Source organism: Carassius auratus, chromosome 33, assembly GCF_003368295.1.
Source record: "Carassius auratus strain Wakin chromosome 33, ASM336829v1, whole genome shotgun sequence".
Taxonomy (NCBI): Eukaryota; Metazoa; Chordata; class Actinopteri; order Cypriniformes; family Cyprinidae; genus Carassius; species Carassius auratus.
The window spans coordinates 4053477-4068196 of record NC_039275.1 but is presented as its reverse complement, the minus strand read 5'-3'; the positions used below and the strand labels follow the sequence as shown (position 1 = coordinate 4068196).

General features: G+C 38.8%; 1 protein-coding gene across 6 annotated transcripts in view; it reads right to left on the bottom strand.

Moving 5' to 3' along the window:
• Window positions 1–1777: 1777 nt before the first annotated feature.
• LOC113052781 (myotubularin-related protein 3-like) overlaps window positions 1778–14720 on the bottom strand; it is a 44168-nt gene continuing 31225 nt past the window's right edge. For 2 of the 6 annotated variants that reach the window (XM_026217225.1, XM_026217227.1), the window contains 9 exons: window positions 14252–14447; window positions 12620–12805; window positions 12342–12512; window positions 9292–9437; window positions 7361–8714; window positions 7161–7271; window positions 6271–6359; window positions 4839–4865; window positions 1778–3525 (listed from right to left, as the gene is read on the bottom strand). In XM_026217225.1, the coding sequence (XP_026073010.1) occupies window positions 3354–3525; window positions 4839–4865; window positions 6271–6359; window positions 7161–7271; window positions 7361–8714; window positions 9292–9437; window positions 12342–12512; window positions 12620–12805; window positions 14252–14447 (2452 nt within the window). In that variant the 3' untranslated portion in view covers window positions 1778–3353. Of the gene's footprint in view, window positions 3526–4801; window positions 4866–6270; window positions 6360–7084; window positions 7272–7360; window positions 8715–9291; window positions 9438–12341; window positions 12513–12619; window positions 12806–14251; window positions 14448–14720 lie in introns of all 6 variants that reach the window. The other 4 variants (XM_026217230.1, XM_026217228.1, XM_026217229.1 and 1 more) reach the window with 4 other exon arrangements.

Genomic DNA, 14720 nt, shown 5'->3' with positions numbered 1-14720 from the left:
ATTTAAATTTTTATAGCTAAACGGAACTTGACTGATGAAGCTATTGAGTCTATTTTTTATGCTGTTAAACTGTTTGTTTAGACAGTTGAAATGGGTTTCCTACAGTAGAGCACAGAAAAGGTTTTATTCCATGTATGTTGTATGCTAATGTGGTAAACAGTCAATTCGGCAGCTCCTAATATCCACTTTTTTAAGCTCTTCTTGACTGACATTATCCAACCTACTGCACACTGTATATTTTTATGCTAACAGTGTCTGAGCTTGTAAATCTTTTTAAAGAGACACGTCATGTTCTCGCTACAAGTGTCCTTGTGCTGTTCAAGTGAACTTCTGGTATTTTTGTCAACACAGCAGCGAGTCTGGAAATGTCAGCTGCTTCTCTGTTAACGGACGTCCTGTTCAGCTGTGAGTGAAACAGTGTCCGGTGGCCCTCAGGGTTTGTAGAAGCTCTTCTCTCGTTCCTCGTGGAATATGAAGCAGCTCAGTTAGAGGCTTTTTGAGTTCATGGGTAATTGTGAGCAAACGCATGACTAAATTCTGACTTGGTTTATGGGACGTCCCGTCATGTACTTCTACATTGATATTGATAATCGATGTTTTTCAACTAATAAGGCTGCTTACATTTAAACTTTCTTTTTGTATAAAGAAATTAAACTATATTAAACATTATTAAAGTATGAGCCATACACAGTTCCCCTGGTGTCAAGTCTTTCTTTTATGTGTCAGAATTAAAGCACATGATCATGTGATAAACGGATGGAAATACTAAATGTTTTGCATAATTAATAATGAAACAAGCCTATTTCTGATTTGAAGACCAGCAGATTACTGTAATGCTAGTGTAACAGAGGCCAGCGAGTGGTGCTGTGCGGGTAAACCTTACTCCCCGATCTCAAGAGACGCACTAGCGACAGACACTAGTGGCTGTAGCCATTTAGCCTCCTTGTTAGTGCGTCCACCTCCCATGCCGAAGACCTGGGTTCAAGCCCCGCTCGGAGCGAGTGCAAGGAGCGTCAGAGAGGACCCGGGAGAGAGGGGTTACATTGGTGCCGTGACCCGGATGGGAGTGAGGTTTAGGGGGGTGAGTGTAACGGAGGCCAGTGAGTAGTGCTGTGCAGGTAAACCTCACTCCCCGATCTCAAGAGACGCACTAGCGACAAACACTAGTGGCTGTAGCCATTTAGCCTCCTTGTTAGTGCGTCCGCCTCCCATGCCGAAGACCCGGGTTCGAGCCCCACTCGGAGCGAGTGCGAGGAACGTGAGAGAGGGGTTACACTAGTCTGTCAATCAGGTGCAATATGCTTAACTTCTCGAACATTCATGCACTACATTTATCGAACATTTTTAAACCGAGAACCACTTTAATAACCCAAATCATTTGCATATTTAGGGTGTGTTTTTCTTTTTTTTTGTGCACATTTAATTTAACACTGGTTTATTATTTTAAAATAATTTTGTTGACAATGTTCACGTTAAAAGCCTTTATAGGTTTGGAGGAAGTTTTTACATTAACAACATCAATGGAGCCAGATTACTTACACGAGTCAGATAACCATCATGTTTTTCAGCTTTAACATGCAATGTTATTTAAAGTGTTTTGTAAATCAGAGCTTCACAAACTGGAGTTTGAGAGGGAGTTAATTAAATCTGAATATATATATAGATAAAATAGCTCAAAAAGGCTGTCATAATGTGGGAATCCTTGCCATAGCTCACACTAAAGACATGCATCTGTACGTCTTCTACTGAGCAGAAATGAGTCCAGCAGTTGCTTCCATTGGAATTCCACTTTGTTTTATTATTACAGAAATCTGCGACAGTGTATTTCTGATGATTACCAATGTGCAAAATATAAACCCATGGAATTTACTCTTTCTGGAGAACAAAAAAATTCACATTCATGGATTGGCGTTAATGCAAAAGCTGTCCCACCGCCGGCACTGAAAACATACAGATGTCACCAGCTTTAGGAATTAACGCCCATCATCACGGCACTGGAGACACCCATGACAAGGTTATATAGTTCACCGGAAAACATGGTCATTATTTACTCACCCTCTTGCCATTTACACGATTTTTTAAAGATTTATGCCGCTCTTTTTCAAAGCGATCACATCCGTCAAGCTCCAAAAAAAAACAAAAAAACACCATGAAACATGCCAAAAACAAACTCCATTAAGGAGTCTCCAAAATCCTAATTTTGAGTAAAAAAAAAATAAAAAAAAATAATAATAAAGCAAAAAAAAAAGAAAGACAGACGTGTGAGTAAATAGTAAAGGTATTATCAGGTGAACTCCTGATTGGGGGAATTGTCTGAATGAACTTCTAAAAATAAAATAAAATGGGAAGCGAAACAAGAGAGACTTTGATTGTGATGTGTGTGTGTGTGTGTGTGTGTGTGGAAGGGGCTTCATCCTCAGTGCAAACGCAGCTCAAACCCATCAACACTGATTATCCTGCAGGATTGAACATACGATTCAGACAAAATAAAGCTGATAATAAATAAGTGTTGGGAGCAAAAAAAAAAAAACAGCATCCAGGGCCCTACTGCAGCACATCACATACAACATCCCTCTCCACAGAAAACATCTCAAATCCCCTGTTCAGCGTCGCTGGGAGGAACAGAAGAAATACATTAAAAAGAAAAACCCCGAATGGCTACAACTGGGGAAAAACAACAACACAACTTATATTTGGTGACTAATTTAGTGAGCCACTATTCAAGAATTCTATACAATTTCTCATCTTAAATGCTATATGTCTCATTCGTATATCATTCTAATATATTATCTCATTTATGTTACAAAAAAAAAAAAAATGCACTAGTGAAAACGTCAGGCAACGTCCACTCAGCAGATCAGGAAAAAACAAGAGCGCCATCTAGCGGCCCGTCACTACACAGTCAACATCAACCATAGGGAGAATGCTTTCTATTTGAGAAAAAAGTCTGGAATTAATTGGGAAATCCAATGCGTTCGAGAGAATGAATGCTGTGGCGTCCAGAATCACCTCAAAAAGAAAACGAAAAGCCCGCGAAGCAGATTGTTGAAAGAGATGAGAACCCAAAAACAAAGCTAGGATCTTGCGCTCTCGTCCCAGAAGCACCTTTTCTCAGGAACATCACTGATAATCTATCTTTGTGAGATGACGAGTGAAGAAATCCTACTTTTGCACACCGTCCGCTGGCCGTCGGAGAAAAGCTTCCCTTTATGCAGCAGGTACAGGACAAGTTTCATCGAAAATGCTAAGCGTCCTCTGCTCCCCACCTCGTTCCATATATACATGATTCCCTTCGGGAGGCTCGGTCTGGTGCCGTGTCCTCAGCAGCGGTCCGTCCGTCTGTCTGTCTGGGATCAGTTGGAGCTGGCGGTGATGGGTTTGTCCAGCTCAATGTTCAGAGGCGGAGCGGGAGGCTGCAGGCTGCTGAAACACCACTTACACACACGACTGGGCTCAAACAACTGCTGGCTTGGCACCGGGATCTTGTGATCGCAACAGCTGCCACAGAACACATTCCCACAATTCCTGCAGGGGGCAGCAGAGAAAGAGTTTAAAAAAAGAAGCTTAGAACATATAAAAAAACATTTATAATATTTCACTGTCTTGAGATCATTTGAATGCATTAGAACTGAATGCACTTTTTTTATATTGATTCTAATTTATATTGTCATGTAATAATGAAATAGTAAAATAAGATATGAATGCATTAAATCTGAATGCACTACATTTTGGAACAAAAACGTTAATATTTTTTCATTTAATAAAAAAATAAGAGGATCTTAAACTTTCATCTAAAAGTACTTAATAAAAAAAAAACAATTGATAATAGCCCACCAGCCCCAATTAAAAAAACAAAACAAGAAACATTGTATCAAATGCATATATTAAAATCTCCACCATATCTTGGAAATAACAGGAAATAACAGTGTTAAGTGTGGGAAGGGCTTCATTTCTGGACAAAACAAAGCCCATGCAGATTTACTGCAAGAAAACATCCGATTAATCACAAACGAGTGAGAAGAGGTGCATCAACAGCGCCACACGCTGTGTGTTATACAGAACCCACACACAAACATGCAGCTTTTCATATATGACCATCATACACCACACACACATGCAAAGAGAAGAGAGCCTCCACAGAGTCAATCACATGAACCTCCAGTCCACTGAAAACAGGGCTTTTAACTCTTATGTAGCACAAGGCACATGAACACATGACCCTCATTTACATTGCAAGCCTGAAGTCATTTCAGGTGCAATGAGATGCACCAGTCATTACAGGTCTTTCACAAATGGAAAATACTCTCAATGGCCCAAAAGTTCAGATGGAGTGTGGAAAATGGTTATGAAAAGCTGAATTATGACTGGTAGTGGTCCAAGAAACACTAACATTATAAAGGGTTTTCAAGTGTCCATATTTAACACTTTTATTTTTCCCTAAGATCATATCTTTTTATTTACAGTACATACATTTGGAGTCTGTAAGATTTTTTTAAATCTGCATTTATTTGATTTAAAAAAAAACTGTAAATCTATGAAATATTATTACTGTTTAATATAACTGTTTAATATTTGAATGTGTTGTAAAATCTAATTTATTGCTTTCATCAAAGCTGTATTTTCAGCATCATTCCTCCAGTCTACAGTGTCACATGATCTTCAGAAATCATTCTAATATAATGATTTGATGCTCAATAAACAATTATCCCCCAAACGATAACAGAGAGCCCCCGTGAAGAGACGGAGGAGAAGAGAGGAGGGTTAGGTCACTTTGAAGCGATGCAGGGTTAACGGGACGTACAAGAGCCTGAGAATGACAGAGACAGGGCAGTTCTCACCAAACCTCTTCCATACGCTCCTTCCCACTGTGGTACAAGAGGAAAAATCAGCTTTAAATCCTAGTAGTTTAAAACCTAGTGAGATTTCTAACTAGACAGCATCTGAAGGCATCACTGGCCAAATAGTCTTAGGCCCAATTCTCAGGACGCTTTGAGCCAACAAACAATCCCAGAATGCATGGTGGCCAAAATGGCAGAAAGAGTTGAGAGAAATAAAAACGATAAATAAAATAAAAACTCATGATGCGATATGATTCATGATACTGATTTAAATATTTTATTTTCTTTGACAAAATGAGATTTAAAATTAAATTTTTAAATGAAAAAGTGTTCTTTTGTTATTGCTTGGACAAAACGATGCATATTTCTTGTGAAACTGAAATTTGTCCAGCAGCAAAACTAAATAGAAATTTTTAAACAAACCCCAAATCAAATAAATAACCAACACAAATAAGAGAAATCTCTTCATATAAACAAACTAAGGCTTTACCTGTGCTCTTTTCATTTAAAATTAGGCTATATGCTGTATGCATGGCAGCACGAGCAGTTTTTAATCTCAATTTATAATTTCAACATTTGAAGCAAAAACAATGTTCTGACATATTGTGCGGTTGACGAAGATTCCAGTGTTAGGAAACTACAAACATGGCGGATATACACGACCAGCAGACAGGTAGATGAACGGATTTGAGTGATAAATAATCAATGTCTTACCTGATGAAAAAAGTTTGGTCATCAACTTTTAAATGCATCATTATGCAAACACATAAGCGACCCACGACTAGCAGATACTAGCTTTCTCTCCAATACAGTAGGAAATCAATTTAAACAAAATGTGGAAGATGTTAACTGTGACAAAAAGTGTGTGACACTTAACTAAGCAGCTATGACTAAGTAGTATGTCCCAAAGCTTGCCTACTTTTCTTCAAAATACTTATAAGACTGTACTTTTTCTTCACAAAAAGAGTACATACTTTTAGGGCATAGTATCAGTAGGCGAATTGGGACACAGCACCTCTAAACTCTTCTGATGATAGTATAAACTCTTCATATAAACTCTAATGCCAAACTGTATCACGAATCGTTTAAAATCTTATGAAGCTTCCCAGATCGGTGCTGTGTGCCCTACATGTTGATTCTAGAGTGTTTACTCACTGACCAGTCTGCACTAGTCCTAGGAGTTTGTTTAATCTGCTCTGTTTACAAATGCTGCTGTAATGAGGTAGGACTAAATCATGAAACATTTCTCCAAATCGTTCTGTTTACTGACTGACCGGAGGCACAGGAATTTTAGAGAGGAAAAAAGGAGGTTTTTCAGAGACGTCAAGGAAATGAGTCAACACTAATGCATCCGACCCTAAAAGAGGTACATGTTGGGAAATAGAAAAAAGAGAGAGAAGACTTTGTGAGGTAGTCTGTGGTGTTGCTTTACCTGCAGTGGTGCTTTCTAGTGGCCAGCCAGAATCCTCTCTCACAGCCGTAGCACTGAGCGGCCAGATGGTCCGGGTACCACCGGGTCACCTGCAACAATAAATAACAGGCTCTGAATGAAAGACCAATTAAAGACCTCATAATAACCTTAAACGCAACATGAAATCGCATTCATAAAGTCATGATGACTTAATTACATTTTGATTAAATATTACAAAAACAAGCACTCTAATCAATCTTTGGAAGGAATCATTCTCAATAAGTGCAGCAGTGTTTTAAGTAAATATGGTCAGTTTTTTTTGTTTTGTTTTTGTAATCAGAATAAATATTTTTATATGCTATATTTTCATACATAGTCTATTAAAGAAATTGATACTTTAGGAAGGATGCATGAAACTGATCAAAATTGACAGTAAAGACAGTTATAATGTAACAAGATTTCTATTTTGAATAAATAATACTGTTCCTTTGAACTTTCTTTTCATCACATTAAAAAAGTCAGTTTCCATGTGACACTCAAGACTGGAGTAATGATGCTGAATCACAGAAATAAATTACATTTTAAAATGTATTGTAATATTCCACAATACTACTGACTTGACTGTATTTTTGATCAAGTAAAATAAACATTTTCTTTTTTGCGTGTGTGTGTCTGTGTTGTTGTCTCTGCACTGGAAGCTTATATCACTAAAACAAATTCCTTGTGTGCGCAAGCATACTTGGCAATAAAGCTCTTTCTGATTCTGATTCTAAAGGCAGCCTTGGTGAGCAGAAGAGGCTACTCAGTCAAATATAAAAAAAAAATTTTTACTGACCCCAAACTTGTGAGAGTACCTTGTAGTCGCCCTCCATATATCAGAAAAAGTTTTATATCATGATAATAGTGTGAACCTCAGTGTCCTGATTGTCCACCTGCTCCCAGCTGGCCTCAGAGAAGAGTTCAGTGCTGCAGCGGGACAGACAGTTGGGCTCCAGGTTGAAGTCGGAGTCTGCGATTGAGGTCTGACAGAAAGATAAATAAGATAAGATAAATCAAACATGTCTTAAACCCCAACCCAAGCCATACGAGCATACGAGTGTTCAGTGCTCACCATTTCATCACCCATGTCTCCATTGAGTCGCAGCATCCCAGCGGCCTGGTGGCTCTCCAGACGGCTCCAGAGCTCCTGTACCTGTCTCTTCAGAGCTTCCACCTCCAGCTGGTGACCGGCTTCGATCTGCCGCAGCCGCTGCTGCACTGCGTCTGTGTGCAGGGTCAACCCGTCATCGTCCAGATGGCTCCGGGCTGAAGGGGGTTCTGGGGGGCTGAAGCTCGGCCGGCCCAGAAACCCCAAGTGCAGGCAGCGATGGTGGGAGCAGGTGCCCCGTGCGTGGAGGTTCAGTGAGCCGCAGCTGGCGAGAGATACTTGTCGGCTGAGTGCAGCCCGCTCCCCGTTTGTGCGCGTTGCCCATTGTGGCGTAGAGGGCTCGAGGTCGGGGGTGTCTCCGTTGCACACGGGATGGAGGAGGTCAGTGGTGGGAGGAAAGGCACTGAGAGACGGCCGTTTGGGGGTGTTGTTTAAAGTCCTGCGGTCGGTTGAGGTGCGGAGACCCTGTTTGAGGCACGATGATTCGGCGAGGGCTCTAAGAGGTGGTGGAATAGTTAAGGGTCCCAGGCTCTCAGGCCGAACGCACAAGTCCTCTGTAAGCGTCTCTGTGGAGCTCTCCAAAAGAGAAAGACGTTTCTCCTGCTCAATGGTTTCTCGCCCATGGCCGTTACTCACAGTCCTGAGGTCATGGGGAGGGAAATGATTTGTGTTACATGAAGAATTGTGTTCTTGTATCGTGCATTTCTCCAGTGCTTCTTCTGAGTCTGGGCTTCCCGATGTTTCCTGGCTGAGAGCAGAAGATGCTTCAGAACTACCATCTTGTGAAAAATGTCCATTGACATTTGCATCTCCAAGGCTTTTAGCTTTGCTCCCTTGAGCTTCAAAATTCAGTTGTGCCTCTTCTGAATGTGCAACATTTTCACTCTGGCCGTTTAGAGCTGAGGTTTCGTTTGTGTGGTCTGTCTTTGTGTCTCTGCGGCTATCTGGTGCCGATTCATCTTTTGTAGCTTCCTGAAGAATGTTCTCCATTTGGCCCACAGCTACACCAACTGTTAGCTCCGCCTCATCAACGCCCTCCATCATTGGCAACCTGACATCCCCAAGCCCCTCCCCATTCTCTGTGCCCCCATTGGGCAATGTTCCCATAAGCCCCACCACGGTTTGTCCATTGACCCTCTCATCTGAGTCCGGAGATGCAGCAACGTCAGCTCCTGTCCCGATGTTGAGCTCCAGAGACCTGCGATGGTCCTGCCATTTCTCATTCAAACTGGGATCGCTGGAACGTCGATTAGAGGTAAGTGGGTTTCCGACTTCACAAGCGCTGGGCAGGTTTTCGAAGGAGCGGGTTTTAGGACGCCTGCGGGACCGAAAAAAGCTCACAACTTTATTTCTAAAAACTAAAAGGCTTCCAAATGTTAAAGCCAACATGAAACTCAATTTACATTACATTTTACCTCTGTAAAAGTTGGAATACACTACACAACAGGCAGTCGCACACCGGCCGAACTTTGCCGCAGTTCACTCATAGAAAATAATGTGTTTGAATTTTAAAAATGTGACACGAATAATATGAACAGATTATACACAACCAGATTTTCAGGATATTCCAAACAAAAAACACAGAAACATGTGACTCGTTGCTAGGAGATGCATGACAAATGTAAACAAACCGTGTTCTAAAATTGGTTCAAAGTATCACACATGTTTGATCTCTGACTGGATGGAATCATAGTCTGAAGCTAAAAAATAAAGTCTGTAAACATGCACTTCATGATTTTCTATGAAATACGTCATCTTAACTCAGCAGACGGCTCTAACTTAGGGCAACTAGCTCTGACTCATTCAGTGCAAATCGGGGCAACGATTGTGTAGTGTATTCCATTCTTAAGGTGAAGGATTTTAGATTGAAACACACAAACAAACAAACAAATTACCTGCTGAGGGGCTGGTCCTCAGGGTTGGCACCAGGTGCAGGGTAGGGGGCGCAGGAGTCATCAGAAGGAGTTGTGGGTGAAGAGCTGGGTAGGTAAACTCCTGTCCATAACATGAGATTGCGTACATGACACACAGGATGAAGCACCTAGTAGGAACAGCAGACAGAATATAAATAGATGATTGAAATTGTGCAAAAATCTAAATGCCCAGGTGATATTTTCAAAAAAAAAAAAAAAAAAATAGAAAGAAAGAAAGAAAGAAAGAAAGAAAGACAGACAGACCTGGATTTTGGATCTAGGAATGAAAAACTACCCAGACATGTTTCTGAGAGGTTTCAGAAAATTCACGTTGTATTTAGTTAGTTAGTCAAATTAAAGCAGAAATAAGAGAAAAAGGCACAAAACAAGCTTTCATCAAGTTTTTAAGATCTTATCAACCCGTTAATCAATATATAAATGAAACAAAGTTTGAGAGAAAAAAAAACAATGTTGCAAAAAAAAGAGGCTATTTCCATATTTTCCAAGTTGGTTATCATTATCAGTTTGACCCACCAAGAGTGCAGTTTTACAATAACATTTACATTATTTTAAATAAAAGCTAATAAAATTGATAAAAATGACCTTAATAAAACTAATAAAATAAAACTTTTTTTTTATTTCATTTTTAATTTTCATTTAGTTATTAAGCAAGCGGCTATTTTCACTAGCTACTGACTCTATTTACACTATGTTAAAATAGCAGGATTGTCTGCTATTTATACTACTTATTGCAAATAATGTCAATTATCTGCACCTCAGTATTGTAGTACATTATAAAACAGAATGCAATTATAACAAAAAGACCAAGAACATTTTTGGGGCGCCTGACACACCTGCACTTTTCTTTGTTTTTCAGACCTACTCTAGCAGTCAGCATCAAGCATCATATATCATTAGAAACAGGAGAATTTACAGTTTTAGTTTAACTAATTTAAAGTCTCAATTTTCTTTTTGTTTTCTCTAAGAATGAATTAAATTACAGAGTGAAGGAAAACGCAAGCAACAGTTGGTTGTTTTTTTACTGTGTACTCAGACAGAAACAAAGTTATAGATAAGATATTTTTCTTTAGAAAGTTGTATCTGGGTGTTTTACACTTAAAAATAAAATGTTGTTTACATATAACATTCCCCAAGCAAGTTATAGCCATCTATTACAATACTGTTATTTGCACTTTTAAGTGAAAAACAGGCCTTTTTCATTTATTAACAATAGAGATGTGTCCAAAAACGTTTAAGGAGTAAAGAAAATGGAAAGAGTGTTTAAATAAAAAGCCTTATCAGAGAGTTTTCTCATGCAAATGTGTTATTTTGTGTTTGTATTCATGCACACACGACAGACTTTACTTTCACTTTGGGTTCATTCATAATTCCAAAGAAATATGTTAAATAATAGTTCAAAAGACCAAAACCCATGTTTATTGGTTGACTATGGGACAGTTTGAACCAATCTGACTTAAGCGTCAATAATCATTTCTGTTTGGCTCAGAGGAATGAAATGCATTGGTTTTTTTGGACGAATCAATGTTGTCAAAATGTGATGACGTAATCACGTACACTATGGTGCCTCTGAATATCCAAATGAGAGAAAATATATCCAAAAAGTGGAGAATCTCAGCTTTACGTAACTTTTTAAAGCATTCAGATAGGATTAGTGGTTCAAAAGTTATTAAACATTAAAGAACAACAGTTATTTGTCCCGGTCTTTGAGGGTTAAATGTTTAAAGCTGCGGTAGGTAACTTTTGACGCTCTAGCGGTTAATAAACAGAACTGCTTGCGTCTTGCGGAAGAACATCGTAGCCGGAGCTACTTCTCTCTGTTTATGTCTATGAAGAATCACAAAGGTACTGGGTTACTCCGCCGCGGTACCCCCGAAGCAATCTAAAATAGTCCGAATATAAACACTTATTAAAGGTGTACCCTAGTGATTCAGGACAAGCTAAAAACACGGTTTGGAAAATGGATTCATGGTGTACTCACTTATTATATACATATTTCTACATTTTGAACACAAACAAAGTTACGGACCGCAGCTCTGATTGGTTATTTTTTACCGGGAGCGATGGAGTTTCTGCAGATGGCAATAGGACCACTGGGAGGAGCCGGAGGAGCTTGATTTTTTCACAGATTATCTGTCTCATATTCTACTGTCAGGACATAATGACAGGTTTAACAAATGTGTAAAAAATATATTTTTACAAAAGTTACCTACTGCAGCTTTAATTTAAATTTTAATTATTAAATGGACGCCACCTTATAAATCCCTCCCTACTCCTACCCGATACTGTATTTTTAACGTTTTGATTATTTCCTTCATTTTCATTGAAAATAAATGCTTTTCTGATAAGATTTGAAATTAAAAAAAGGGGATAAAAAAGTTAGCCAAAAGGCAGACTCGGACCTGGGTTTTATCATCTGCGCCACTGAAGCTGATGATTATCGAATGTCTTTTGTAATACTGGCAAGCCAAATCACATGCTGGTGGGCGGAGTTAATGTAAATAGCCTCTGCCAACAAGGCAGGCTATTGGCACTTAGTGTAAATAGACACTCTGTTAAGTTAATGTGCTAAATAACCAGAACCAGAGCTGAAATGTAATAGAACATAAAAAACTAAACTAAAATTCAAATTAGGAGTAAATAGAAACTAAACAAAAAATATGAATACATAATACAATAGTATATAAATGATCATAAAATCACACTGCCCACCAACAGGGTTAACACATTGATCCTAATTCAAATCCAGCAAGCATTTTTGTTAGGGCGGTGTGATCTAGCTTTAAGAGACAGGAAATGAAAGGACATGGGTCTCTTGAGTATTAGAGAGGAATGCAAGCACGAGTTGTGAAGCCAGTAAACGCCTCTCTTCAGGTTTACTCACTACACAAAGGTCAAACAAAACTCTTTGGGCATTGGCATCAGCTACTAAAAACCTCCTATGGGTTGTAACCTCATATAACCTCTTATGAGTGAGTAATGAGTAAAAGACAGATTGAGAGGAGTTGACGTACGGTCTCTGAATGAGAGGAATACAGCATGTTTCTAAAGGAGCGGTTGGAGGCTCTGAGGAGAGACCAAACGGAGCAGGTTCTTTCCTGGATGTGTCTGTCCTCTCTCTCCTTCCTGCTGTTACACAGGAACGTCCCAAACAGACACGAGTACGTGTGCTGCACGAGCTTCACCTGAACACACAAAACCAAAAGAACTCAGAGCTAGTTCAACAACTACTTAAATTACAAGAAGCATGTTTAATATTTAAAAAGAAAGGTTTTTGCCAATTTTGACCCACCAGAAAGGCTTCGTTGAACTCGAAGGAACACGGGGATTGTCTCTGGAGCTGGTGCACACAGTCTAACCACTGCAGGAAGACAGGACATCTCTCGTTCAAGTCCTCTGCGTTCTCTCCGTGACCACAACGGTCTGCGAACTTATGACCGAAATCTAACCACTCGGTCTCAACCAGCACCTGGAAACCCTGTGAGCAGAAAGAAGATTTTCTGTTTATATGACGTCAAATCACACAATGACTCCAGAATACAACATGTATTATGTTATTTTATACTAAATTACAGTAATGCCTCCCCCAGCATGCAAGACAGCTCACTGCATCTTCTGAGCTCTAAAACTAACTTCATGATGGACATCAGCCGGGGCTTTTCTGACCGGTTTTCCATTTACTTTTTTCCGTACAGACAGCTTGCTATTAGTTGGTACAAGACAGTCTCTAGAAAACATACTCAGTAAAAAAAAAAGTTGTTATTTTAGTATTATTTATACACAATAAGAGTTATTAACATTTTGAATTACCTTATCTTACCTTACCTACTCATTTTAACTTTAGGTTAATTTAGTAAATATTACTATTTAGCTTTTATTTCAGTTTTTTTTTTTTTTTCATTTAATTATTTTTAGTGCTTAAACTTATTTCAATTAGCTGTTATTTAATTTCATTATATCTTAACACATAACACATTTTTTTGTCGTTTTAATATTAGTTTTAGTTAATGATAAATATAACTGAAATCAACTACGCTTCCCAGTTGCAAAATGCCCTGCCTTATGAAAAATACAAGGTCTAGAAAGATTTAAAATTCAATGTTCTTTATGAATAAAGGTTTGTTTATTTGTTTGCAATATATTGATATATTGCAAAAAAAAAAAAAAAAAAAAAAAAAATTAAAACTAAATCTAACCTTACTCCATAGAAAAAAGAATGTAAAAAGAGTCTTAGAGGAGCTGAAACCATCATAATCCATTAAAATATCCCTCAAATACTGTATACTGCCCATTGGCATAAGGAACATAAAGGTGGATCTTCCCTGTTAACAAAAAAAAAAAAAAAAGGCTTGAGTGGAAACAATGAATGGAATTGGTTGGATGATGACAATTTTGGTGCGGCTCAATTGCCTTTTGATGTCAGAGGTTGGCCCGTTTAATCTCACCCTACATGGAGTCCACTAGTAAACACCAGGCTCTACATTGTTGGATCCAGCTGCTGCTAGTAAATATTAGACTATGAAAAGTCACAAATAATACACTACACTCTCACAAAAAAGGTACAAAATTGTCACCTTATTTACCCCTAAAGGGAGCATATTAGTACCTTTTGAAAGGGTAGCCCTGCAGTGACAGCTTTTGTACCTTTTTATCTTCTATAGCAGAGAAACGACTCTGTGTTGTTCAATCGATGTCAATCAAAGTGTGTTGTGCTCTAAGGTCGGGCAGCATTATAAATATTGTTACATTTTCTCTAACCAGTTGTCTATGTAAACATTTCATTGTGAGCATTTCAAACCACAGGATTTAAAATAAGTCCTTGTGGATTTTTTTCAGCATTTGATATAGCTTATAAATTTATCTCGCAATAATTCAGGGGGAATACTGCTCTTCCCCATTTTTTGTTCATTATGTTGGCGCTCACCTCAATGGTGCGGTAGTAGGGGTCCAGCAGGACTTTGGCCAGCGCCACTATCTGAGGGGTGCGATCCCAGCCGTCTGAGCAGTGCACCATCACAGGCCTGTGGTCACGGTCCACGGCGTTCACAACGAGGAGAGACGCCTTGAGCAGGAGAGACAGATGCTGCAGCCACTTTGTGCTCTCCAGAGCAGACAGCCAGCTACAGACATAAACTCACCATTACACACATCTGAAGCATGTTCAAAAGGTGTCTCACAGCAAACTGTAACTTTAACACTTGTGATTTGACAGATTATGCAATGCAATATATGGTGGACAAACTTCTCATATAGAAAGTTGCTGAATATTATAATATACTAGATTATTATCAATGATTGTTTTTTTATTTCATGCTTTTATTCAGGAATAATGCAATAAATTGATCAAAAGCAACATAATTTCTTTTATAATGTAACAAATTATTTCTATTTCA